Source organism: Lepidochelys kempii, chromosome 4, assembly GCF_965140265.1.
Source record: "Lepidochelys kempii isolate rLepKem1 chromosome 4, rLepKem1.hap2, whole genome shotgun sequence".
Classification (NCBI taxonomy): Eukaryota; Metazoa; Chordata; order Testudines; family Cheloniidae; genus Lepidochelys; species Lepidochelys kempii.
In genome coordinates, this window is record NC_133259.1 from 12,957,443 (window position 1) to 12,984,833 (window position 27,391).

At 45.4% G+C, this 27,391-nt stretch overlaps 1 protein-coding gene across 3 annotated transcripts in view; it reads right to left on the bottom strand.

Moving 5' to 3' along the window:
• SCARB2 (scavenger receptor class B member 2) overlaps nt 1-27,391 on the bottom strand; it is a 40,162-nt gene that overhangs the window by 10,335 nt on the left and 2,436 nt on the right. For all 3 annotated transcript variants that reach the window (XM_073340427.1, XM_073340429.1, XM_073340428.1), the window contains exons 2-8: nt 23,798-23,955; nt 19,409-19,556; nt 11,999-12,187; nt 11,393-11,484; nt 7,056-7,175; nt 5,635-5,813; nt 3,038-3,156 (exon numbers count right to left, since the gene is read on the bottom strand). In XM_073340427.1, coding sequence (XP_073196528.1) covers nt 3,038-3,156; nt 5,635-5,813; nt 7,056-7,175; nt 11,393-11,484; nt 11,999-12,187; nt 19,409-19,556; nt 23,798-23,955 — 1,005 coding nt within the window. The remainder of the gene's footprint in view (nt 1-3,037; nt 3,157-5,634; nt 5,814-7,055; nt 7,176-11,392; nt 11,485-11,998; nt 12,188-19,408; nt 19,557-23,797; nt 23,956-27,391) is intronic.

Sequence of the window (27,391 nt, forward strand, 5' to 3'; positions counted from 1 at the left end):
GGCAAAAAGAAATCCCGTCCCACACAAAGGGAAAACTTCCTGTCAAAACCTGTCCTTGAGGAGGCTGCCTAGCGTGGGTGGGTTGGTGGGAAAGCTTGAGATATCGCTAGCAGCAAACTGATCCTTTCTGGTACTGAGAGCTGTGGAATTTGGAACAGACTGGTCCTGGGGCTTGGAGTGGGAAGTGCCTTTCTGAAGAGGTCTTGCTGGGGGGTGTCTCCCTGCCTTCCTTCTCTGGAGGAAGGTCAGTCTTGGGGTTCATCATATGAACCAGGCTACTGCTGAAGAGGTGGAGAGGGCTAGTGAACAGGGCTTATAGAGGAGATTGCCGACCAGGGAAGAAGCCAGAATAAACACTGTGAAACCCTCTGGCCTGCCATTATCTAAGCCATCACATTCATGACATCACATATAAACTGGATGCCTAAGGGAATAAGGTTTAAGGACTCAATTCTGAGTCAATGGGAGCTGGATCAGGCCTTAGCATCTTCCTTCCTTCCCTGCCTAGGGAGTGTATTCTACAAGCCCATATCTTTGGTGAAGTCTTGGCTTTACAAAAGCAACACTAAGTGCTCAGCAGCTCTCCAACACGAGTTTCTACAAGCCATTACCCTATGATCCCACTGAGAGTACCAAAAGCAACTACAGCATTTGCTCAAGAAACTTCCTGAAAAAGCACAAGATCAAATCCGTACAGACACACCCCTGGAACCCCGACCTGGGATATTCTATCTACTACCCAAGATCCATAAACCTGGAAATCTTGGGCGCCCCATCATCTCAGGCATTGGCACCCTGACAGCAGGATTGTCTGGCTATGTAGACTCCCGCCTCAGGCCCTACGCTACCAGCACTCCCAGCTACCTTCGAGACACCACTGACTTCCTGAGGAAACTTCAATCCATCGGTGATCTTCCCGATAACACCATCCTGGCCACTATGGATGTAGAAGCCCTCTACACCAACATTCCACACAAAGATGGACTACAAGCCGTCAGGAACACTATCCCCGATAATGTCACGGCTAACCTGGTGGCTGAACTTTGTGACTTTGTCCTTACCCATAACTATTTCACATTTGGGGACAATGTATACCTTCAGATCAGCGGCACTGCTATGGGTACCCACATGGCCCCACAGTATGCCAACATTTTTATGGCTGATTTAGAACAACGCTTCCTCAGCTCTCGTCCCCTAAAGCCCCTACTCTACTTGTGCTATATTGATGACATCTTCATCATCTGGACCCATGGAAAAGAAGCCCTTGAGGAATTCCACCATGATTTCAACAATTTCCATCCCACCACCAACCTCAGCCTGGTCCAGTCCACACAAGAGATCCACTTCCTGGACACTACAGTGCTAATAAACGATGGTCACATAATCACCACCCTATACCGGAAACCTACTGACCGCTATTCCTACCTGCATGCCTCCAGCTTTCACCCTGACCACACCACACGATCCATTGTCTACAGCCAAGCTCTGCGATACAACCGCATTTGCTCCAACCCCTCAGACAGAGACAAACACCTACAAGATCTCTGTCAAGCTTTCTTACAACTACAATACCCACCTGCAGAAGTAAAGAAACAGATTGATAGAGCCAGAAGAGTTCCCAGAAGTTACCTACTACAGAACAGGCCTAACAAAGAAAATAACAGAACGCCACTAGCCGTCACCTTCAGCCCCCAACTAAAACCCCTCCAACGCATTATTAAGGATCTACAACCTATCCTAAAGGATGACCCAACACTCTCACAAGTCTTGGGAGACAGGCCAGTCCTTGCCTACAGACAGCCCCGCAACCTGAAGCAAATACTCACCAACAACCACATACCACACAACAGAACCACTAACCCAGGAACTTATCCTTGCAACAAAGCCCGTTGCCAATTGTGCCAACATATCTATTCAGGGGACACCATCACAGGGCCTAATAACATCAGCCACACTATCAGAGGCTCGTTCACCTGCACATCCACCAATGTGATATATGCCATCATGTGCCAGCAATGCCCCTCTGCCATGTACATTGGTCAAACTGGACAGTCTCTACGTAAAAGAATAAATGGACACAAATCAGATGTCAAGAATTATAACATTCATAAACCAGTCGGAGAACACTTCAATCTCTCTGGTCACGCAATCACAGACATGAAGGTCGCTATCTTAAAACAAAAAAACTTCAAATCCAGACTCCAGCGAGAAACTGCTGAATTGGAATTCATTTGCAAATTGGATACTATTAATTTAGGCTTAAATAGAGACTGGGAGTGGCTAAGTCATTATGCAAGGTAGCCTATTTCCTCTTGTTTTTTCCTACCCCCCTCCCCAGATGTTCTGGTTTAACTTGGATTTAAACTTGGAGAGTGGTCAGTTTGGATGAGCTATTACCAGCAGGAGAGTGAGTTTGTGTGTGTGTGGTTTTTGGGAGGGGAGTGAGAGAACCTGGATTTGTGCAGGAAATGGCCCAACTTGATTATCATGCACATTGTGTAAAAAGTTGTCACTTTGGATGGGCTATCACCAGCAGGAGAGTGAATTTGTGTGGGGGGGGTGGAGGGTGAGAAAACCTGGATTTGTGCTGGAAATGGCCCAACCTGATGATCACTTTAGATAAGCTATTACCAGCAGGACAGTGGGGTGGGAGGAGGTATTGTTTCATATTCTCTGTGTATATATAAAGTCTGCTGCAGTTTCCACGGTATGCATCCAATGAAGTGAGCTGTAGCTCACGAAAGCTCATGCTCAAATAAATTGGTTAGTCTCTAAGGTGCCACAAGTACTCCTTTTCTTTTTGTGAATACAGACTAACACGGCTGTTACTCTGAAACAGATCAATACTGAGGCTCTTGTATTGCTTTTCTGCGTAGAGCTTGGTTGTCTCTCTCCAGGGTCTGGTATCGTGTAATGCCCCTATTTCACTGTGGGACAGATTGCTACCCGGAGGTGGCTGCCTTCATTTATTCACTTTATCTAGTGGAGGGAGAATCAGATTCCCTGCAAGTCATTTCAAAGGGAAGCACATACTTACAGGATTGATGTCCAGAAATGTTTCATGATCCTCCTTCCTGGGATGCATGCCCTGTATGTCCTTAATATACTGCTCATCTGCTTGGTAAAAATGTGGGGCTGATAAAAGGATGGGGACCCCTGGAATTTTAAAACCGTGAAGTCACTATTTTCTAAAGAGAACAATGCATCAGATCCCCACCCAGCCAGCCAGCCAGTGTGGCCAGGAACAGAAATAAGATACTGCGCACACACACCATGAAACAACTTTCAATACATCACCACCGCTAACAAAAATTCCCAGAATCCAGTAATAAATAACTGAAGAAAACTGGTTTCTTCTGGGGCCCATTCACTTCACTGGAAGCATTTTACAGAAGGCAACATGGCCTGGTAGATAAGGCACTGAACTGGGACGCAGGAGACCTTGGTTCTATTTCTGGCCCTGCTGGCTGAGCTTGGGCAAATCACTTCCTCTCTCCCTGCCCCAGTTCCCCATACATAAAATGGGGTTAATGTACAAGCCCCTTGTAAAGTGCGAAGAGATCCACTGATGCAAAGTGCTATGTAAGAGCTGGGTATTGTTATTTATTAGTCTTATGGTCCAAACAAAAACAGATTCCAACCTAGTTCTGGTGTATACTATCTAGGTTCTTACACTCTCATCACTTCAGCCATCAAGTGCCTTCCAGCAGGGCATTAAGCAATGTGACTAACATCTATCACATGTAGTCTGATTCTCTCCCGAGGGTTAGGCCCTCATCCAGCAAAGCACTTGGGCACACAGGTAGTCCCATTGAAGCCAAAAGAGTTACGCTGATTGACACTAGCTGAGGATTTAGCCCAGGGGTGGCCAACTTGTGGCTCCGGAGCTGCATGAGGCTCTTCAGAGGTTAATATGCGGCTCCTTGCATAGGCGCTGACTCCGGGGCTGGAGCTACAGATGCTAACTTTCCAATGTGCTGTGGGGTGCTCACTGCTCAACCCCCTGCTCTGCCCCAGGTCCTGCCACCACTCCACCCCTTCCCCCGAGCCTGCCATGCCCTTGCTCCTCCCCCATCCCCACCAGAGCCTCCTGCGCACTGCAAAACAGCTGACTGCGGCGGGTGGGAGGTGTGGAGAGGGAGGGGGAGGTGCTGATTGGCGAGGCTGTCAGTGGGCAGGAGGTGCGGGGGGGGGGGGGGGGGGTTAGTGGATGTGCGGCTGCTGGGGAACGTATTACAGTGGCTCCTTGGCAATGTACATTGGTAAACTCTGGCTCCTTCTCAGGCTCAGGTTGGCCACCCCTGATCTAGCCCTTTGTGTCATCCATGCTGTAAGCACACTGCACTTCTGAGGTGTTGCTCATGTTACAGTCTGGCCACTTAGGCACCTGTGTAACTTTAAGTACGTGAGCACTTTCATTGCACTGATTAAAAGCAATTCTACTAGGACTATTGTATTCCCAACACTGACAGGGTCTAAGGACTTTTTAAAGAGGTGTGATTACAAATGTCATGCCAATGAAGCATTGAGACAGCACAGAACATGACTTTCACACGCTGACTGGGGAAGTGACATTTACCAAAGTAGAACTTGCCCTAGGCCAGCCCACCCTGATTAGCAAGGAGGCATACCTGAGCAGGAAACACCTGGCCCTGCAGCAGGTGTTCTCAAGGAGAACAGAAGTGGCTGCGAGCAACTCGGCTCTAGCAGAGAAACTGAAGTTGGATGAGTGAGGCAACAGGCAAGGAACGGCCTGGGAGAATGGATGGACTTGAAAACTATATTTTGAATGTGTTGTGAAGTTAATAACGCAGGAGCCCCTAACTGGGAGAAAGGTTGGGGCCTGGAAGCCAGAGCCTGAAAGGCTCAGCTCCAGCTAGGAAGGGCTGGGAGTAGCTTGCCAAAGCAGGGGAGACCCTGAACACCAGAGGAGTTTGGGGCTGTGCCCAGTTTAATGGTGGAGGCAAGGCTCTTGTGTTCAGTTTTTGAAATGTAAGTTAATAAACCAGACCCTGAGGAAGGCTTTTACAAATCCAACAACAGCTTTTTTTTTTTTTAGTTTACTGAGGAACCAAAAGGGGAACCGGAGGTGAGGAGCTGCTGGCAGGGCTGCCTTGAGGCCATAAGGGGTCATCTGGGCAGAGCTGCCCCATCTTCATGGACATGCCCCATCTTCATGGAGGGGAAATTCACCCAGTACAGCCAGCCAGCATGAGGCCTATGCACCAGGGTCAAGTGGTGTATAGGCCCCAGTAGTAAATTTTGCCTACTAAGAAGTGACTGTGTTGCGTAGAGCACGGCTGGCTGTGACTGCTTTTAACTTTGGAGTCAGAAGCACATCCTAGGAGTGGGACTATAGTCTTCATATGATGTAAAACTAGAGCTTGAGCAGATGACATCTTTCAGGAATGCTATTTAAGATCTGTTTTCTTCACTCCTGTAGCCTTTTAATAATAACGGGTGATACTGGGCTTGATTTGGCAAGATGCTGGACTCTCTCAGCTTCTCATGACTTCATGTAGAATTGAGAGTGCTCAGTACCCCACAGGATCGAGCCAATTGCCCCAACGTGGTTCAGTTAAACGAGAAAATGTGCTGCCCCAGAAGTATTTCCCACACTCCCTGGATACATACCTTGCTTGCAGATGCTGACATTCAGGACCCCTGAGCCGTGGCAGTTTCCTGCTGGCACACAGAATCCCGCATTGTCCGGGTTCACCGACGTATTGGCAAAGACCTTTTCAGGGGGCACAAACCGATAGGCAGGGATTCCAGACACACTCACAAAGCTATCAAAAGTTATATACAGAGATCTGTGGGGAAGAAAAGCAAGAATCTGAATTTATAGACACAAGGACTTACTAGCCTATGCTGTACAGCCTTCAAAGTGGCATCTGCATGTCCATTTGGATTTACAGTAAGCTACAGGCCTGCTCCAAAGCCCACTGAAAATCAACAGAAGCCTTTCCACTAATTTCAATGAGCTCTGGATCAGGTCCTATATGCCTTCTTGTGGTGTTGCACGAAAAGGGTGAGCCTTTTTAAAAAAAAAAAAAAAAAAAAATGGAGGTCTGGGGCACAGATGCCTGGCCTCAGAAGGGTTTCTCAAGTCCTCAGGATTATCTTTTCAGTCATAAGATTTCAGTGGTGCTGCAGCTGTTTAAGCCACAGATCTCACAACCACAAAAGTGACAATGAAAAGAATGGATGGGGGAGACAGTACCAGCAGGTCCCAAAGAGGGCAATTCTTGAACCCCCAACATTGCCTGGATTCATCTAATGGGGGTTATCTTCCCGATTTAAAAAGTAAATGGCATGTCAATTTTGTTTTCAAATGGCAGAGAAACCTAGGAGGAAGCAGGATACTAGGTAGAATGACAAGAGAAAAAAATCCCAGGCTCTTCCATATCCCATTACTTGTGTCTCATGGTGGAAGTGATGTCATGGAATGATGCATTCTGGAATGTCTTTACTAAACTAGGAAGTGCGAGAGGATTTCACACAGGGAAAGAAGTTTTAAATAAGGTCTGTTTAGCATGCTTGTGCTGTCTCCTCTCATCCTGCTGAGGGAGGGAATTCAGCAAATATTTCAGGATTTAACTCAAATTTTCATTTTACTTTTGTCACAAATAGTTCATTTTTAACTAGATGTGACTTGGTTTTTAGGGGTTAACTCACTCCTACTTGTTAGAGTGAATTAATAAAGGACAAAAAGAAAAGGAGTACTTGTGGCACCTTAGAGACTAACCAATTTATTTGAGCATAAGCTTTCGTGAGCTACAGCTCACTTCATCGGATGCATTCAGTGGAAAAGTGACCTGTAGCTCATGAAAGCTTATGCTCAAATAAATTGGTTAGTCTCTAAGGTGCCACAAGTCCTCCTTTTCTTTTTGCGAATACAGACTAACGCAGCTGCTACTCTGAAACCTAATAAAGGACAAATGTACTTAAGGAATAGAGCTTGTAAAACATAACATTAGGGAAAAAGATTTGAAATCTCAGAAGGATCCAGTGTGAACAGTTTGATATGTTACGTTTGGAATTATTCTCCTTACCTGCAGAAATCCGAAGAAAAGACATAAATTGTTTCATCTGTGCTTATCAATGGGTGGAAAGCACTTCCATCTGTCCCATTGATCATATTACATGACTCTGTAGTCCACCAGTTAAGTGACCTGCAGTAAAAGAAGCAGAGAGAGGGAACAAAAGAGCCAAAGAATTATTGAGCAATGGGGAGTTAATACCGCTTGGTTGGTGTGGGAAGGACCGTGACGGCCTGACTCTCATTCACACCAAAAGTATGTCTACACTGCAGTCAGAGGTTGACTGTAGCTGGGTAACGGTGCATGGCTATAGCACTGAAGACACGGTGGCACAGGCTTCAGCGCAGACTAGGAAAGTGAATACACACCCAGGTTTCTGGGTGGACTTGTACAACCCAGACTGGGGTCTACGCCATTGTGACTTCACTGCTATTTTTAGCTGTGCTAGCTAGATTAAAGCTAGTGCAACCGTGTCTATCTGCGCTTTAATCAGACCTCTGATTGCAGTGCAGACCTACCCATAGCGCAATGGAAATAGCTCTCGCAGTGTATAGGGGGCTGAAAATGCACATAAATTACACTTACATCCCCTTTACATTGGGGCCGTAGTGTAACTGAGAATCTGGCTCCCAAGCAAGAAGTTGCTGGCAAACATTTTAATTAGCAGCACAGCGTTTTGGGTTATTCACTTTGGGCTTGTTTACGAGCCAGACCACATGTCAAGCAAGTGTGTTCGAACCCCCTTCTGCCTCTAGACAGGTGTTGGGATGGTGCCCAATTGGTATGGCCGTACTGAATGAATGGTGTGAGAACATGGCTTGACATGAGTGAACTTCAAAAGAGGATTCTGGGAGCAGAATCCTTCTCTTCGCATCAGGCAGATGCCAGAGGTGAAACTGACTGGCTCCATGCTGCGTGTAGGATCAGTACTGATCTTTGGGTCAGCAAATATGTCCACTTGAAAGCAAACATGTGTGGAATGTCCTGAGTGAAGCACGGGCTGACCGGGGCATCTCGACCCTGTTGGAGGACATCACGCAGGGGGCTGAAGTGAATGGATTGATAAGGGAGTGAATGTGGGGTAATGTTCAGTTGGCACCGCTCTGCAGTCTCCTCCGAAAGTAATAACCAGGTAGAAATTAGTAACCACACGCCCACTGGGCACGCTTTTAAGACATGTGACCCCTTTGAGGAAAGGCTATAAAAATCAAGCAAATTAAACTACTGTTGGGGAATTCCTTAACTGACGCTTGAAGAAGCTGCTAGACCAAGTAGCCAAAACTCTGCTCTGTGGGCTCAAGTAGGACTGTGACCAGAGGGGTTTCCATGCAGCCGAGGCCTGGCGTTGAGGGAATCTGAGACAGACTAGAGGGCTGAGGAGACCAGACCTGGAGGGAAGAAGTCATCCATAGAATTGGTAACCACCCCCTCTGTTTGCCAAGCAGGAACTGTGTGAGACTAGCACAGGGCCTGTTTGGGTATGTTTGTGAAAGAGAGGCTTGCTAAGAGGAATGTATAGCTCTTATTGTATAGTTCTTTAATGTCTAACATAGGAATTATGTACTTAAATGTAACCTTTTACTGCTTGTGCAATTCTTTCTCAAATAAACTGATGTGTATGCAAGATAATTACTGTGGACCTTTTTAATTGGTATGACGGTAATCTGCTCCACTGGGAGCCATTAAAAATCCATTCAGGGGTTGTAGCCCCCTGGTGCCAACAACAGGCTCCCCAAACCTTGGGTCTGGATACAGAGGAGTAGGCAAGGCTACTTGCTGGGAACAGTGGGGAATGGTCCAAGCCTTGCCTTAGAGGCTCCACCCCACTAATTGATACCCAGAGTAGCTGACCAACTGCAGGGTGTGGGGAGCTATCCCCAGGAGCAAGGAAGCAGGGGATGACTGACTCAGTGGAGACGCAATGTCTCCTGGGTGGGGCAGTTTTATGCACCACCCCTTGCTAACTACTGTATCCAAAGTCACAATCTGGGTGACTGAGCAACAAAATAGCAGATGAAATTTAATGTTGATAAATGCAAAGTAACACATTGCAAAACATAATCTTAACTATACACATACAATGATGGGGTCTAAATTAGCTGCTACCACTCAAGAAAGATCTTGGAGTCATTGAGTGGATGATTTCAGAGAACTATCCACAATGTGCAGCAACAGTCAAAAAAGCGACCAGAATGTTGGGAATCTATCCCTTTCTTAATGATAAGAGAGAAAATATCATATTGCCTCTATATAAATCCATGGTATGCCCACACCTTGAATACCGTGTGCAGATGTGGTTGCGCCATCTCAAAAAAGATATCTTGGAATTGGAAAAGGTTCAGAAAAGGGCAACAAAAAGGATTAGGGGTATAGAATGGCTTCTGTATGAGGAGAGATTAGTTAGACTGGGACTTTTCAACTTGGAAAAGAGGTGACTAAAGAGGGATATGATAGAGGTCTATAAAATCATGAGTGGTATAGAGAAAGTAAATAAGGAAGTGTTATTTACTTCTTCTCATAATACAAGAACAAGGGGCCATCAAATGAAATTAATAGGTAGCAGGTTTAAAAACAAGAAAGTGTTTTTTCATGCAACACACTGTCAACCTCTGGAACTCTTTCCCAGAGGGTGTTGTGAAGGCCAGTACTATAATGGGTTCAAAAGGGAGCTAGATAGATTCATGGAGGATAGGTCCATCAATGGCTATTAGCCAGGATGATCAGAAATGGTGGCCCTAGCCTCTGTGTGCCAGAAGCTGGGATTGGGTGACAGGGCAAGGATCACTTGATGATAACCTGTCTGTTCATTCCCTTTGGGGCACCTGCCATTGGCTGCTGTCAGAGGACAGGATACTGGGTTTGATGGACCTTTGGTCTGACTCAGTATGGCTGTCCTTAAATTCTTAATCTACCCCTTTGCGTGAAAGCCACCAGAAAACAGCAACTAACAAGAAAATTTAATAGAGGGAAACAGCAAATGGAAGCAGGATCCAAGTATGTTCACTCCAAATAAAGATAAATGTCATTTGTATTATAGAAATCTGCAAGAGTACACGGATGGATGTTGACTAGCAGGAAACACATGGAGCGAATCGTCAGCTTGAATGCATTAACGCAAGCTCCACCACCCTTAATATTTATTGTATACGGAATAAAATCAAAGGGAAAACTAAGTAGTAGCCTACAATACTGCTAAATGCTCAGTGAATATGATGTAGCAGTTAATTGGCAATAGTTTTAAAGTTCAGACTGATTCTGTAAAATTAGTATGCAGAGAAATACGTCCGTTCCTATATGGAGTTTGTAGTTATAGTCTCCAGTTTTTCAGTAGGAGTTTTGACATCAAGCCAAAAGACCAAAAGGATCACAAACTAAACCCATGCATGCTAACCAAGTAAGAAAGCCCTTGGGGGGTCCCCACCTGCAGTTGACCTGGCCTAGCTACATCACAGTCAAAACTATAGAGCCTTGTCTCCACTAGGATTTTACAACAACTGCACCAATGGACAAATTTTGCGCAGTGAAGACATAACCTAAGATGATTTGTTTAACTAATCCCTGCTACAATTCTAGTGACGATGAGGCAATTGCAGTTTTAACCTATGTACCTTGGCCAAATAACACTGGTTAAAACTACAACTTCTCCCTCTTTACTAGGACTGTAACATGAGCTAGCTGAACACAGGACAGCTTAACACAGGTTTAAAAACTCACCTTTCTCCCAGGGAAGACAAATGCCCAGACAGAATGGACTTGGTCCAATTGTTAAACTCTCCTTTTGTGATAGAAACAGTCCTGTTTGCTGAGAAGTTACACTCACTAAAACTGAATCAGCTCCAACATCCACCCCTCCCACTTCTGGCTGCCCAGGGTGCGGGTTTGCTCATGCAGGCAGCTATTAAAATCCTGGGGATTCTCCTGAGCAACTGCAAGTTGTGGGAGTGTTTCTCTCTCTCCCTATCTATCCACCTAGATACTTATACTGCTTCCATCCCTGTAGCATCTGAAATGCCAGCAGTAATGACATGCCTCAAAGAGGGTGCAATATGTCTGTGTGGGGGCATGGCCACAACCCAGCCTCATTTTGGCACTAGCTGGTGGCCTGTGGGCAATGGTGGAGGGAGTGGATGCGGCACCCATGTAAAGGTGTTTTGCTCCCTCAGCACATTCTGCCTGCCTCTGTTCTCTGCAGGCAAAGGTGAACTTGCTGTGGGATTTGTGGTGTGTAGAGAGCCTGCCACTAAACTGGCTTCTTTGTAAAAATGTCAGAAATGAAAGGCGCTGTCTCTGCTGACTGAAAGGTCTCAAAGGAAGGGAGACGTTTCACACCGTCCGGTTCGACAACTTACTCTTTTCCTCTCCACTCCACGATCTTCGAGAAGTTACGGTAGTTCATTTTCCCACTGAGAACAACATATTCACCGTCATCCGTTCCATTCATCTAGAAACACAGAAGAGTTCATCTGCACAGTGCGGGGCCAGTCACTCCCTAGGGCAGCTGGCTGATGCACTAGAACAGGGTGGAAGGTGTCTACTGTTGTGTCGCCCTGTTACCATGCGTTGGACTCTGCTGGGGGCTGCAAGCTAATAGTTGACAGAGAGGGACCATCAACCTAAGTATTCCAGATGATTTCAAGGAGAGAGGGAAGGGGTATCCAAGATATCTATGACCCAAGCCATAAAGAACTTTAGAGACTGAATCAACACCCTGAATTGCAACCAGAAACAAACTGGCAGCCAATACAGTCTCTCTAGGGCCCAGATATTTATATTATGATATTTCCTGCAATGAAATGCTATTAAGTAAGTGGGCAGCCACATTCAGTCTCAGCTGAATTTTCCCAGTGGTTTTCAAGGCTAGTCCCACAAACAGTGCGTTATGGGGGAGTAAGGCACGAGCAACAGTGATACGGTCCACATCTGACTAAGGAAACTCTGCAATCTCGACAAGTTACCTTATTAAATAAGCCAAACTCTGAATCAATCTTAGGATGAAGTATATGAAGGGTTGACAAAAGTTTGTCTTTGTAGCCCCACAGTAATTCGTGGACAGTGTGTGTCATAAACAAGTTTTCTTGGTATAATATTAGGAGAATCTCTGTGGGTAGCCGTAGAGAAGTTGATTTGGTCCATTCCATTGCAGTCTGATATGAGAGAGGAATCAAGAACAAGTTGATACAGTATTAAAATAAAATGTACTTATACACACATAAGCATCAGAACAGGGTACAGACATGAAGCATATTTTCAACCTTATGACTTAATGATATCAGGTAATTTACTGGTCACTGGGATTCTTCTGATATGTTCGTATCAATATCTGCTTTCATAGGCCCCAATTCAGCTAAACATTTAAACACTTGCTTAAATCCATTCCTATTCAGTAAAGCACTTAAGTTTCATTCCATTAAGTTAAGCATCTCCTTAAGAATGTACATCAAGTTAAACATGTGTCTAAGTGATTTGCTGAATCGAGATGGTCCTTAAGCCCAGTAATCTATTGGCCTGAGTGACTGAATTTTACGTTTCAAGATGTTGTGGCTCTGAGGCATTAAACCAAAGTACATGCAAAAATGTTTTGCTAAACAGAGGGGGTTTGCTGAAGCACAGAAGCCTATTACCCAGAGAAGAGTTTGAAATTTAGTTTAAAAAAAGATTTGGCTCAGAGTTGTGAAACCAAGTGCTGATTAAATTCTGTAAAAGGTGGCCACTTCTCCAAAATGCATGGACTGGCTGCATCACCTACTCCGTGAAGACAGCATATGCTGAACGGAATGGAATTTATTTTTCCTGTAACCTGTGGTACATTGCACTTTCTACAGCTCAATAGAAGAAATTAAGTTAAACAGATAGGTGAAAAAAAAGAGCAAAACTGACATAACAGATTGGTACAAATCAAATACTCACAGAACTGGAAGGGACCTCGAGAAGTCATCTAGTCCAGTCCCCTGCATTCGTGGCAGGGCTAATGATTACTTATGGCATCAAAATCATGCTATCAGCAACAGAATGGAAACCTGGTTGTTCCCAGCGAGTTTCTAGCCTGATTTCCCAGATAGGTGTGGGCAGGGATTCTTTTCAGGGAACAGTGTTAGTCAAACAGCGCAAGAAACTACTTCCCTAGGTAGTCCACAATAGGGTTTTTGTACCCTTGTCCTCAGAAAAAGAAACCTTAGTTCATCCAGGTCAGAGAAACCATGCTTGCAAGAGCTGCATTTAAATGCACTAACAGGAACGACCCCTGTGTGGACTGGGCTAGAGTTAGGCTTGGCAGAATTTGATTTTTATTTTAATCATTTTGACAGGTAACGTCAGTGGTTATTTTCAAGCATTTTCTTCAATTTTTATCAATTTAAATTTTCACAGTTGTGGGAACTTGTGAGCATGATCAGACCATAACTACTGAACGACAGCAGGCACTGAGATTCTAAAAGTTAAAGCTTTACATCGCATGTCAAAATGTACATCATAAAGATCCTCAAATCAAACTCCAATACGTTCTCACGCAGCGTTTCCCTTACTTTGCCTAGCTGTACATTTTGGTTATTATCGATGGAAATAGTTTTCGTTGGGGTAAGAGAGTGGCTTGCCCCACAATCTGGAGAGCATAGGGCTAAGCCAACCCTGATTATGGAATGAGTCCTACTGAGGGGAATAGGGCAATTCCCTATAAAGTAAAAGGGGAAGCCCAAAGAGCTGTCGCAATGTCAGTAGACACTGCAGGGGAAAAAAGGCTCCTGCAGGATCACGACACCAGGGAACTTGGAGAGTAAAGCCCAGTGTGCAGGAGGCTGGGGTGTGGCAGGGCTGTTGGGCGAGGGAGCTGGAAACCCTGACTCTGTTTGGGTCTGGAAGTCAGAGCCCCAGTGAGGGAGAGCTAGGAGATCAGACTCGGACAGAAGAGCCCTGAGGGGTGAGAGAAAATACCAGAGCTAAGTATGGACTTTCTTAGTGTTGTTGGTATGCGCTTTAGTTTGGGACTCTGGGGTGTTGTAAACTAGTTCTGGTATTAAGCTACCACAGGCAGGGGTACTGTTAACCACAGAAACCCTTTAAGAACTCACAGAGGCTATGTCTAGATCAGGGGTGGGCAAACTACGGCCCGGGGGCTGCATCCAGGCCTCCAGACATTTTAATCCAGCCCTCGAGCTCCAGCCGGGGAGCGGAGTTGGGGTCTTGCTCCACTCCACACGGCTCCTGGAAGCAGCAGCATGTCCCCCCTCCGGCTCCTACCTGTAGGGGCACGCTGCCCCCGCCCCAAGCCCTGCCCCCACAGCTCCCATTGGCCGGGAACTGCAGCCAATGGGAGTTGTAGGGGAGACACCTGCAGATAGGACAGCATGCAGAGCCACCTGGCTGAGCTTCTGCTGCTTGAGGTAAGCGCTGCCTGGATCCTGCACCCCTGACCCTCTCCCATGCCCCAACCCCCTGCCCCAGCCCTGATCCCCCTCTGAACCCTTCGGTCCCAGCCCGGAGCACCCTGAACTCCTCATTTCTGGCCCCACCCCAAAGCCCCCACCCCCAGCTGTAGCCCTCACCCCCTCCCACACACCAACTCCCAATTTTGTGAGCATTCATGGCCTGCCATACAATTTCCATACCCAGATGTGGCCCTCAGGGCCAAAAAGTTTGCCCACCCCTGGTCTAGACAGCCTGCGGAAGCGAGCCTCCCAGTGCTGTAACACAGCTAATTTTAGAGCATTAGGACATGCCCTTCTAATGCAAGTCCCTCGACCCAGGCGAAGAAGCTCTTTTCCACATACACAGAGAACCTGGAAGAGAAAAAAAAGCCAGAGGCGGGGAGCCTCCAGACACCCCTGGTCGGGAGGGGATGCTCAATAAGCAGCAGTCCTTTTAAGCTGGATTCTGTGAGTATGGTAAATTGACACTTTGCCAATAAAATACTTATCCTTCCTCCAAGCTTAGCTATAGTCTTTGCAGTATTACTTCTGGCAATCTATCATAGCTGATAGCATTAAGAAGAGGTAATGTTTAAAAGCACTCATGTGGTAGCAAGGAGACACAGGGGAAACAACTGCATTGGTTGCAACTACAAATTAAATTAACTTTTTACAGAGCCTTCATTAGACCACAGTTATGTAGCCAGGCATACAAGAACCTACTTCTACCATGCTTGATAGAGCTGCAAAATGAAGTGAGTGCCCCACATGATCCAAGTCAATGAGATTACTGCAGTGGGTTTGCAGATCAGACTCAGACTGCAATGCTGAGTGTTTGAATAATAGTTGCAAAGAGAAATAAAACGACAGGTTTATTACTATTTCTAAGTTATTAGAAGGTGGGTGAGGTAATATTTTTCTATTGGACCAACTTCTGTTGGTGAGAGAGGCAAGCTTTTGACCTTACACAGAGCACTTCTGGTTTGGCGCTGTGGACCGTAGGAAGCTTGCCTTTTTCACCAACAGAAATTGGTCCAATAAAAAAATATTACTTCACCCATCTTGTCTCTCTAATATCCTGGGACCAACACAGCTACAACACTGCACATTCAGTGTTATGAGAGACTATGTTTTTATGGCTAAAAATACTCCACAACAATGCAATTTCTGACTTTCCAAATCCAATTCTCATTCTTAGAGTTAAACTCCTCCCAAGCCCGAATTTTAAAATGTTTCACCACATGAGGAGCTGCACTCTTACTTGTGCAGTTGACAAATAACATTGTGCCACTCACTAGCCAGTAGCTCAGATATTCAGTGCTGGCCATCAGATAGCCAGCTTCTAAACGAAAGGCTCTGGGCTGGTCAACGCTGAAAAGTTATGTCAAAAGTTATGAAAAAATCCACACCCCTGAGTGATGTAGTTAAGCCAGCCTAACCCCCCGGGTAGACATCTCTAGGTTGATAGAAGAATTCTTCTGCCGACCTAGCTACTGTCTCTCAGGGAGGTGGGTTAACTACAGCAATGGGAGAACCCTGCCTGTCGCTGTGATGAGTGTCTACACTGAAGCTCTGCGGCAGTATGTTTTACACTGATGTATCAGTGTCTTCAGATGATCATTGATAGGGCCCTACCAATTTCATGGCACTGAAAAATGCGTCACGGACTGTGAAATAAGCCCTTCCCCATGAAATCCGATGTCCCCTTGTTCCGAGAAGCATCTCGGCAAAGGGGGCTCCTAGCTCCGGCTAGGCTGGGGAGGGACAGGACTATCCATCCCCTGTACAGATACTTGGTGGGGGTGGGGGAAAAAAAAGAGACCAGATCCACCTCTGTCTGCTGCAGGATGCTCTGGGACTGGGCAGCAGCCTCAGAGGTTCCTGCAGCTGGAGGAGACTTGTGGAGCTGGGTCTGATCTTCCCTGCGTTGCTGGGAGTGCCCCAGCTGAGGAAGCACAGGACTTGTCCATCCCCTGCACAGCTGCTCGTGGGGAAGGGGGAAAAGGGAGATCAGACCTCTCCTCCAGCTCCGGGAACTTCCTGAGGCTGCAGGAAGTTCTGCGGTTGCTGCCTTCCGAATCCAGCTCGGAAGGCAGCACAGAAGTGAGGGTGGCAATCCCATGACCTCCCTACAAGTTTGCAACCCGCCCACAATCCCCTTTTGGGTCAGACCCCCATGGTTACAACACTGAAATTTCAGATATAAACATCTGAAAACATGAAATTTACCAATTTTCAAATCCTATGGCTGTGAAACTGACCATAATGGAGGGTGAATTTGGTAGGGCCCTAATCATTGAGCATCCAACTCCACCACAACAATACTGCTGCCTGAGCTTCTGCTGCTAGCAGTCACCCAAGTTCCCTGTATTGTGAATTAGTGTCCAATCTAATGAAGTTACATTCTGGCACATGAGCTGCAAGTCCAGCTGGAAGTGCAAATTAACTCACTTGAGGGTTGTTTGGTTTTTTAAGCTTTTTGGAGAAATGATTAGCTTCCACATAAAATAATGAATTTTTACATAAAAAAGGAGAAAACTTCAAAACCCTCAAATCTTATTTTTAACAATAAAAAAAACTTTATTTCAACCCCTCACCCATGTAATTTGCTTTTACCCAGCTTCTTAACCACAAACTGAACAAAAAATAAAAAGTGATTGAGTTACCAGGGATTATTAGTAGTATGGTTTAGTCTAAAAGTGCTATTTTTAGATCACATGCCACTCTGTTCAATCTATTGCAGGTGGGTCAGGGAGAGGGCACCCTTTGTCTTAAGTAGCTGACATTGAAAAAATGCTTGACTTTGCAAAACTACTATTGAGGTCAATAGGACTTTTTGCCTGAGTATGCACACTAGGACCGCACAAAATAGGGATTGGATAGCACACTCACACAGTATAAATTGTTTTAGAGAGAACCCCAAAGATCTGTGATGGCTGGTTTCAGCTAAGAGAAGCTAGCCATGACACTGTTTCATTAACAAATTTGTCACGCATTACATGTTCAGGTACCTACGCTGCAAGTGAGCACCCCCTTATGTGCACACTGAACAGTTCTAGGTGTGCAACACAGCCTCGTCTTCAGAACGTAGCCCACCAGGTTAAAGATTGAAACAAACCTTTGAATATGGCTCTGCAGAAAGCCACAAGATGGAGCTGGTGCCTAATCAAGCTGGGAGCCACAACTTATTATTTGTTGTTTGCAGTGTTGTTGTACCCGTGTTGGTCCCAGGATATTAGAGACAAGGTGGGTGAGGTAATATCTCTTATTGGACTGACTTCGGCTGATGAGAGAGACCACGCCTAAGCTAAAAAGCATGTCTACACTAGGAAATTAGGTCAGTATAATTACATAGCTCAGGGATGTGAAAAATCCACACCCCTGAGCAATGCACTTACACCGACCTAATCCTTGGTGTAGACAGCACTAGGTGTACAGAAGTTGATCCAGTAAAAGATATTACTTCACCCACCTTGTCTCTCTAATGTCCTGGGACTGACATGGTTACAACACTGCAAACAAATTATAAATTCAGGCTCTCTGCATATTCTGTCTCTAGAGGTTTGTTTCCCTCTTTAACCTGGTGGGGTTTTCCAGGCTGCATAGCTCCCTACCTTACACTGTGATACCCCAGCAAGCCAGACTGCCTAAACAGGCCAGCACCTGCACTTAGCTTTCTCTCCAAGGGCTATGACCAGAGTATTGTAAGTTACCACACTGCTCCTTCTAAGCAAGCACATTTATTCTTAAGGTAAAAGTATAACAGACAAAACATTAAAACCACAAAAGAACCTACATGCATGCTAAAAAGCTTAGCAGAGGTCCTGATCCAACCTAGAGCTCTGGTCAAAACCTACACCTGGGTTTTCCCTGTGATTACAAGTTCATTTGTTTTAAATCCAGAACTACAACTGAGACTGGGCTGATCAGCCGCTTCTTTATACAGCTTGGGCCTTTGATCTTGGCCTTCCATAACAGGCAATCAGCAGACAATGACCCTCTGCTCAGGGCATAGCTTAAAAGGCCGTGGTTTTGCCTAACTGGAGCAGGGGATCTGCATTAACCTCTTCCTATGGATTCCCCAGGAAATCCACTTAACACTTATTGTCCCTAAAGTCCATACTTGTCTGGCACATTTTCAGTAATCTCTGGTATTCCCAGGTCTTGCATCTGCCACACCTCTTCCTCAGAGAGGCAATTTATACACAATCCCAGCCCACATTTATACATACATGTAATAAAATAAGGTCTTTCAAAGATATTACAGGAAATTGCCCTATATTTTTGTAACACAACCTTTAGTCAAAAAACCATTAAAATATTAACCACTGTATCTGGCTTTTGCCTATTTCTTTAGTATAAGTCCTGCCTTTATGGGCATAGCCAAGAGCTGAAGAACAGAATCAGACAGTGGACCCGATTCTGCTACCCAGCACCTTGTGCAGTCAATTATGTCAGTGCAAAGGGGGTGTAAAACGCTACTACTGTGATCTGGGATCATTTTACACGTATTTGAACTGGTGGACATGACTACACAAAGCGTAGGGTGACGGAGAATCAGGCTCAGTTCATTTAAAAGTATCTGAGGAGTTCAGAGATCAAGTTTTCTTTTTTTTTAAAATGGGGTAATGCATCCTTTAAAATGAGACAGAGCCTATGAAAGGCCTGAGAGTGGTATGGTCCAGTGGTCTGACCACAGGGTTGGGATCCAGAAATGCCTGATTTCCAATCTCTGTTCTGACACGGTCTGCCTTGATGGCCTTTTAACCTCTCCGTCGCCAAGTCCCTGTCCGTTAATGGGGATAATTCTTACCTATCCCAAGAAGTTGTCATAAGAAGAAATGAGTTGGCAATTAACACGCTTTGAAGATGAGAAATACCATGCATATAAGTACAAGTTGTAGCCATATGTCAGTAGTAGCCACTTGTTAGTAGTATTCCAGCCACATATACAACAGAACTCACCACTGCAGGAATATTTACTGTCCTGATCAGATCAACTTCAGGGTCTCCAACAGACTTCTCTCGTTCAAATACATAGGTCTTTGGGTTCACAGAAGAGACTCTGGTGCCATTGTCCAAAATATGAACATTCACTCTTGGCCTGTACTCTCTGGGAGACAGAAAATTTGGGTCTTAAGGAAATTTGCAGTGGTACAAATAATATTTATTATGGCTACAGAACTCCTGCTTTAAGTGCATAAAGAGAAAGGGTGGGATTTTCATAAGCACTCAGCACCGGTCTCACTCTGCTCTCACTGAAGTTTGGATCCCTTTGGATCCAAAAGGGGCAGAGTTAGGTCAATGCTAAGCACTTTTTAAAATCCTGTTCACCCACCAATGTTCTTAATGCAGTCTAGTGAAGTTTACTTTTTTGCTTTATAAACAACAATGGAAAAAGAAAGATTATAGCCCAAGACAACACAAAAGGATTTAAAGGCCCAATCTAAGGTTCTGCACATGAAATACGGATTGAAAACTATAGTTTTGCCTCTTCACTGTGGGAAGAATTCACTCCTCCTGTGCAGAAGGCCAGTGCAAGGTGCATGCCCCACTTAAGCCTCATCGCCCGGATCCAAGGCCAATTGACACCAACAGGGGAGTCTTTCCATTGATGTCAGTGCACTTTAGATCAGGTCCTATGGGTTTCTGGTGAGACAAGACTGGAACAGGCCTTATGCTGCTCTCTGCACAGGGATGAATTTCACCCTAGGTTCTTGAATACGCCAGGTGAAACACCGGCCCCACTGAAGGCCACTGGATTTTTTCCAATGACTTCAGTGGAGCCAGGATTTCACCTCTATAATACTGTTTACCATCCCAAGCAGCAGATGTCCCAGGATTGCTCATAAACAAGCCTAACGCATAAGGGGTGGAATTCTGCCAGCTGATCTGATCAGAATTCCAGTTTTCAATGACTTCGACGTGTATGCCCCACCCTCGTACAAACTTTAACAGCCATCATTTCACAAATAATATATACTAAGTTCTGCAGAGCTGGCTCGCCCAATTTCCAAATTAACTGTGCCTAGAACTGTTCCAAAACAAAAGCAAAAGAGACAGATATAAATGTCAGGTTATATGCTTTGCCAGCATTTCTTTATAGCTGTGTAAGAATATGGTTACATCTCACTAACTCCACACCAGCTCCTGAGTTACAAGGATCATATACTGCCTTTTTCAAGGGTTGCTTCCTGAGCAAACATAATCAATGCTGTATTTCATACATTTCAACTCCCATGTTCTATGCCAACTGCACAAGAATCTTCAGAAAGATAAGGTGGGTGACGTCATTTTTTATTGGACCAACATCTGTTGCAGAGAGACCAGCTTTCAAGCTTAGAGCTCTTGTTCAGGTCAAGAAGAGCTCTGTATAAGCTCGTCTCTCTCACCAACAGAAGTTGGTCCAATAGAAGATATTACCTCACCCTCTTTGTCTCTCCAGTATCCTGGGAGCAATATAGGTACAAGAACAGTGCATACAAGAATCTTCAGAGCATTCTAATCCACACATATGAACAGACAGCTATATTGGCATTCAATTTTTTTTTCCCCCCCCAAGAAACTGGTTCAACCTCTAAGCTGTTCAGAGAGATGCTTATGTTCCATGGAAAATATTCCAGTTAGAAACCAGCCATTCCCTCTGCCCCAAATGTTTATAAATGACAGATCCACCACATTTCAGCATCCTCACTATTGGAGAACATTTTGGGATGGCAACATTTCCCATTTGACTTCGTAACAGACTATCGCGGAATAATCACCCCTGGAAGCCAGGAATTGAATTGGAGGGGAGAGGGCAGAAGCACTTGGAGAGGGCTCCCAATTTCTATGCCATAATCAGTCTGAGAAATCTCCCACTCCTAAAAGGCTTGGAGGAAAAAATAAAACTCACCCCTTAGGGTTCCAAGGGTTGAGTCTCAAAGATGAAAGAGGAAAATCTTCAATATGGCACAACCAGACAAAATTAAAGAGCGTTTCCGAGCTCAGCAAGTTTGGACAGAAGAGCAGGCTGTGCTTTACAATAAATTACTCTTTTGATCTCCATCCTGTAAAGCCAGTAAATACGGCTTCAGGTGACTAGAGAGACCTGCACTAATATGATTTTTGGCTCTAGCTATAAATCTGAATTTTGCAGCTTATGCCCATCTCTGCAATTACAACAGTCCTATTGACTGTCCCGGTGTTTACTGAGTTTACAGTCTGTGGATCAAAAACATGATTTGTTTAAAGCTACGTCATCTGTCCAGCATGCCAAGTTTATAAATAGCCCTTTAGTATTGTCCAATCTTGTTTGCGTCAGTCACAACACTGTTCTTCCCCCACCCAATTTCAGAGCATGTCCACTACCAAGCCAGCCTGCACTACCCCTCCCCCTCCCCCCAAAAACACAAGCGCACGCTTCATTTTAAGCATGGTTTAAGCACTCATGTGTTTAAAGATAAGCATGCACTTCTGTGCTTTGCTGGCTTGGGGCCTGAGCAAGGAGCTTGATATTTCTCCTCCGTCCCAGTTGGCAGCAGTCTACAATGGCCCCTATGTAACGCAGCTGGTGCTGTCAGCAACCCACAGCCCTGGAAATGTCAATCAGTACGTTGGAAAAACAGAACTTCGGCTTCCAGTGTTTCTGTATCAGACAGACTATCCTGTACAGACAAATCAAAATAGGGCAAACCAAACAAAAGAGAGAGAAAGTGAATCACAGACCTTTGAAACATGCAGCCCTGGCTTACTCACGTCACACACAAGTAACTGAGACCGAGCCTGCACCACCAAGCCTGCCTCCTGCACGCTGACTGCAAAATTACATGTCATGGGACAGCTCTTGCCAAGGGATCTACACACCAGCCATTCATGCTATGTTTCTCCACATTCATACACGTGATCCACCAGCCACAGCCCCATCCCTGATTCTCTGTCTTCCATCCCAACTGACTCTGGGGCAAGTGGGCCTTGGCAACGACCGAATTCTCGCAGTACGCTTTCCCCACTCGGAAGGTTTCCACTCAGTTCTACCTGCTGGCTTTCTAACTTGTGCAGCCTCACAAATGTGTGTTGGGGAAGGGTATAGGGGGGAGGGGAAGAATCACTGCCTGAGAAGGATGACAGGAAGGAGGCACCCAGGGATGTGTCATGAGTACCGTGAGGTGGGGGACTCTGCTTGTGTCACTTCACATAGGGGCCTACAAAAACTAGGAGCCCTGTTTGTCTGACACACAGGAGAGCACCTCTGATTAGTTGTAAGTGCCACACTCTGCCAGAACACTTCACACAGAGATGCTGCAGCAGTGGTTCCAAGCGGCATGGGTGTTGTAGGAGCAAAGCTTCCAATGCCATGGGATGGAGGCCAGAAAGAGTGGAGGGAGAATATGTGGAAGGAACCAGATTGGCCACTGTGACGAAATAAGGAGGGAGGAGAAGCAGAGACTACAGGAGGGGAAAGGAAGATGAGAGAATAGCAGGAGCGGCAGTGAGAGAACGAGGATGCTGAGGTGGGAAACGAGAAAGGCAGAGGGAGAGAAATAACATGGGTAGGAAAGGCATGTGCCTAGACCAATATGGCTGTGAAACATGAAAAAACCAGGCTCTCCCTTCAATTCTCTAGCATCCCTTCAAACACTAGGGGCCTGATTCCCTTTCACCCAGTGGTCCCCAAACTGTGGGGCAGATGAACGTTAAGGGGAGTGCAGAGGGGCCTGGAACAGCCTCCACAGGGGGCAGGGAGGGAGCACCACGCAGCCCCACTCTGCTTCCAGCTCTGCGCTGGCCCTGACCCCGGCCTTGGCCTCAGCTCTTGACTTCTGGCCCCAATGCGGTCCTGCTCCTGGCCCTGGCTCACAACCATGGTCCAGACCCGTTCCTGGCTGCGGCTCCAGGGGGGCAGGGCGGGTTCCATTATGGGTAAGGGGGGGGGTGCAATGGAAAAAGTTTGGGGACCACTGCTCTAGCCAGTGTGAAGACACATTCTATCTATCATAGGTACTTATATGACCCTCATCACCATAATACCTGAAAATCTCACTGCCTTGCACAGATTTTTTCCTCACAACACCCTGCTGAGAGGTAGGACAGTACTACCTCCATTTTACAAATGGAAACTGATGCACAAGGTAGATTATGTGACTTGTCCAGAATCATACACAGGAAATCTGGAACTGAGCGACGAACTGAACCCAGGTTTCCCAAGTCCCAGTCCAGTGCCTTAGACACTAAAAGATCCTTCCTCCCTTGAGTAAACTCTCCAGCACATAACATATCAACAGGGTTTTTTTTTGCTAAAAAACCTGTCATGGTTGCCCCAACCAACCCTCCCAAGTTTTATTTTTGCAAATACAGTGAGTGATATAGACTTACCTGTAAGTGTATGGCCCTATTTCTTCCACAGAAGGGGTATCTCCATTGACCACTTCTAGAGGATTGGTCACGTTAAAAAAGTAGAACTGCATGTAGACTGGTGGAGGAGGGTCTTCCCAGAGGTCAAAGGCTTCTGTGCCATTCTTTAATACTGTTCCCTACACAACAAAAAAAAAAGAAATCACATGGTTGCTGGGCATTCTGTGAAGATTCACTGTACGAAGAAACGGACCCGTGAGTTGCCCTTGGACTGAGGCTGATGAGGCCCTGCAAATACTTCTCTATGGGCTTAACTTTAAGCACGAGTAGCCCCACTGAAATTAAATGTGTGCATTAGCCTTTGCAAGACGGGGCCTAGAGCTCCAGAAATTCTCATTCTATTTCCCTCAAATGTTTGTGTCTTAAATTCCCTGGCATGTAGACCTACCAGCCAGAGCACAATGAACTATGTCCATACCAGCCAATACTGGCTACTGAGGTACAGCAATGCCCTTACTCACAATGAATCATTTAGGCCTGGATCTTCAAAGGTATTCAGGCACCTATATAACTTTGAAGATCTGGGCCTTACTTCACAAGTGGTTTCTTCCAGTGTAAGATGCTACTAAACCAGAGTCAGGGTATCGGAATCTGTCCCTATAATTCTGGGTGAAATGCACCCCTCCACACTTCTAAACCCCTTAGGCATTTCTCAGCCCCTCTGAAAATCAAGGGCTTAGACTGTAAATTCCTTGTTGCATTAACTTCAGTAAGATCAGGATTGGGACCACTATGCTTAAGTAGGGCATAGAGTGTTGCACAGAGGTGAATGTAGCTGTCTGTATACATATAAATACAACTTAGAATCTACATAAACTGCAGGAGGTTTATCTTTGACGGTCATCTTATAATAAGTCAGATGTAGTTATACGGTAGTGACGTGCTTTAAGCTTTATCCTGTTATAAATGACCAGATTTAACCTGACAGAATCCCACCAGTATGCACCCTGGGGTCCTGGGTTCTCTAATTCATACAAACCGGGAGCAGGAGGTGGGGGAGCAGGAACAGAAACAGCTAGCTGCATTGGGATTTTTCAAACCCTTTGTCTTTAGTTTTCTAACGTGGAACAATTTCTGAAGACTGCATTGCACTTGTAAAAATAGGGACAAAGGATGAAGGGCCTGTAACAGGCTGGCAGTGTTTACATGGAACACCCCCCCCCAAGATATGTTGATCCTGCCAGGGAATGCTAAATTAAATGAGTTCTGCTGATTCACCCAGGCAAGTGGATTTCTAGCCTCTGAATATAGGGGAGGTGGGAGTGGACATGTAGAGATGGAGGATGTAGAGTCTGTGGCAAACAGCCCTGAGGCAGGCACCCGAGGAGTGCTCAAACTAGGAGAGAAGCTGAGCTTTGTGTTATTGTTAATTTCTTTGCTAATAAACCCAATTCCAGCAAAGGGGTGACATTTTGACTCTGCAGCATGTGAAATTTATTTTAGGTCAGACTGGCAAGAGCACTTAGTCTCAGGCTCCAATCCTGCAAGTTACTGGAGGTCCTCACATTTACGTGGACCAGGACTTAACAGCTGTTTTACCAAAATCCCTGGCTGGGCCTGGGCTCCTTTTCCACCCCCATTAAAGATTTTCCTAACAAAAAAAGAGAACACAAAATGTACACAAATCCATCTGCTATCAGCTCATCTTGCATTCTATAGAAGTTTATATAAGAATGTCCATAAATCCCTGTTATTGCAGAATCACTTAACTATTGTATCGGCAATTCATCTATAATTGCAGGCTCAAGGTCAGAATGCCACCTTTTTACATGTCCTCTAGTAACATGATATACAAGACTCATTCCCAAAGTGCTCATTTTGTTTTGAAAATGACATTACAACAATGATGCAGCCCTGCTATAAAAAGAGAAAATAAATCGATATTGGGGAAAATGGTTTCAGCTCCACTACAGTCAATTCAGGGATAAATCTGACCCACTAAGTTAAACTGTTTAAGAAAAAGCACAAAGAAAACCGTATCGTCAATGCTACATCACCAGGAGGCAGAAGAGGGGGAAATAATTTGCAACTAAATCGATCACATCTCCATTCGCTCCTTTTATTTTTCTGGAAAACATATCAAATATTGTAAACACACAAGCTCAAAAGCAGAAAGGCCTGGAGAACTGCCAATTCTTGGTTGGTGCTTATAGGGTCTTAATTTCATCAATACCATTTGTTTCTTGGACACATTCTGGATCTCCAGCCTCAGATTCTGTTTTCTTTCCACTTACATTTTGATTTTTGAGTGGTTAGATTGAGCTTGGGATGACCACAATATTTCTGAGTGGGAAAGTAAGCTGGCCCAGATCCTCCAAAGTATTTGGGCACCTAACTCCCACTGGTACCAATGGGAGTTAGGCAAACCCACTGGTACCAATGGGAGTTAGGCAAACCCACTGGTACCAATGGGAGTTAGGCAAACCCACTGGTACCAATGGGAGTTAGGCAAACCCACTGGTACCAATGGGACAAAGGGTTAAGGGCCTGTAACAGGCCGACGGTGTTTGCATGGAACACCCCTGTGCCCCTGCCCCCCACCAAGAGATTCCACTGCAGAGGAATGCTAAATTAAATGGGTTCTGCTGATTCACCAAAGCAAGTGGATTTCTATCATCTCTGGATATAGAGGAGGTGGGAGTGGACATCTAGAGATGAAGGATGTAGAGTCTGTGGCATACAGCCCTGAGACAGGATATCTGGCCCATTGGGTCAAATGAGTGACAATCAACCCCTTGTAGCACACTACATCATAACCATAGTAATACCCAGGAGTTAGAGTCCTTTTCATAAAAGGATTTCAAGTCATCTATTCTGAATATGCCACATGTATTACGGAAACATTATTTTAGAAATGTTTTGGGAAGTTATTTTTTTAATTCCATGGGGACTCCCAGTATTTCTGACCTCTTGTTTCCTGTAGGTCCTGATGTCTTAGGCCCTGATCCTGCAACTCATTCCATGCAGGTGGACTCCCGTACCCATGCGAAGCCCCACTGATCCTTCCTTAGAATTCATGCTAGTGGATTAAATATTCATTGTTTCCCCATAGGCGCGCCAAAGATCCAAAGAACTTGTAACACCTGGGAATAGTTATGTTCCCCTCCTGCAAGGTTTCATTGTGATTTTTCAAGATGCCCACACTCCTGGATGGAGTACAACTGAACAGCAGAGTAAACTTCTTCAACCACCCTGAGTAGGACTCCTTGACTCAAGTCTAGTTATATTTTTCCCCATCCTCTTGGGAATACTCACTTCTAAAGTAACATTTAAACTGGTCATTCAGTCTTCTACACCTGCATGTTATTATCTGCATTGACCATAGTGACCCAGAGCTTCATCACCCCCAGTGATCCACAGCTTCGTCACCTACAGCAATTGTGACTGTTCTAGGTCTGGACATTCCTCCTACTGCACAATTCAGACTGATGAGAGCTCATCATAGCATATCATCATACCTGGCTGCAATTCCAGTTTTGCTGTAAGGCCCTCAATGGATTAGGGTCTATCTGTCACAAAGACAGCTTCTCCCTCTGCAACCTACTTCAATGGCTG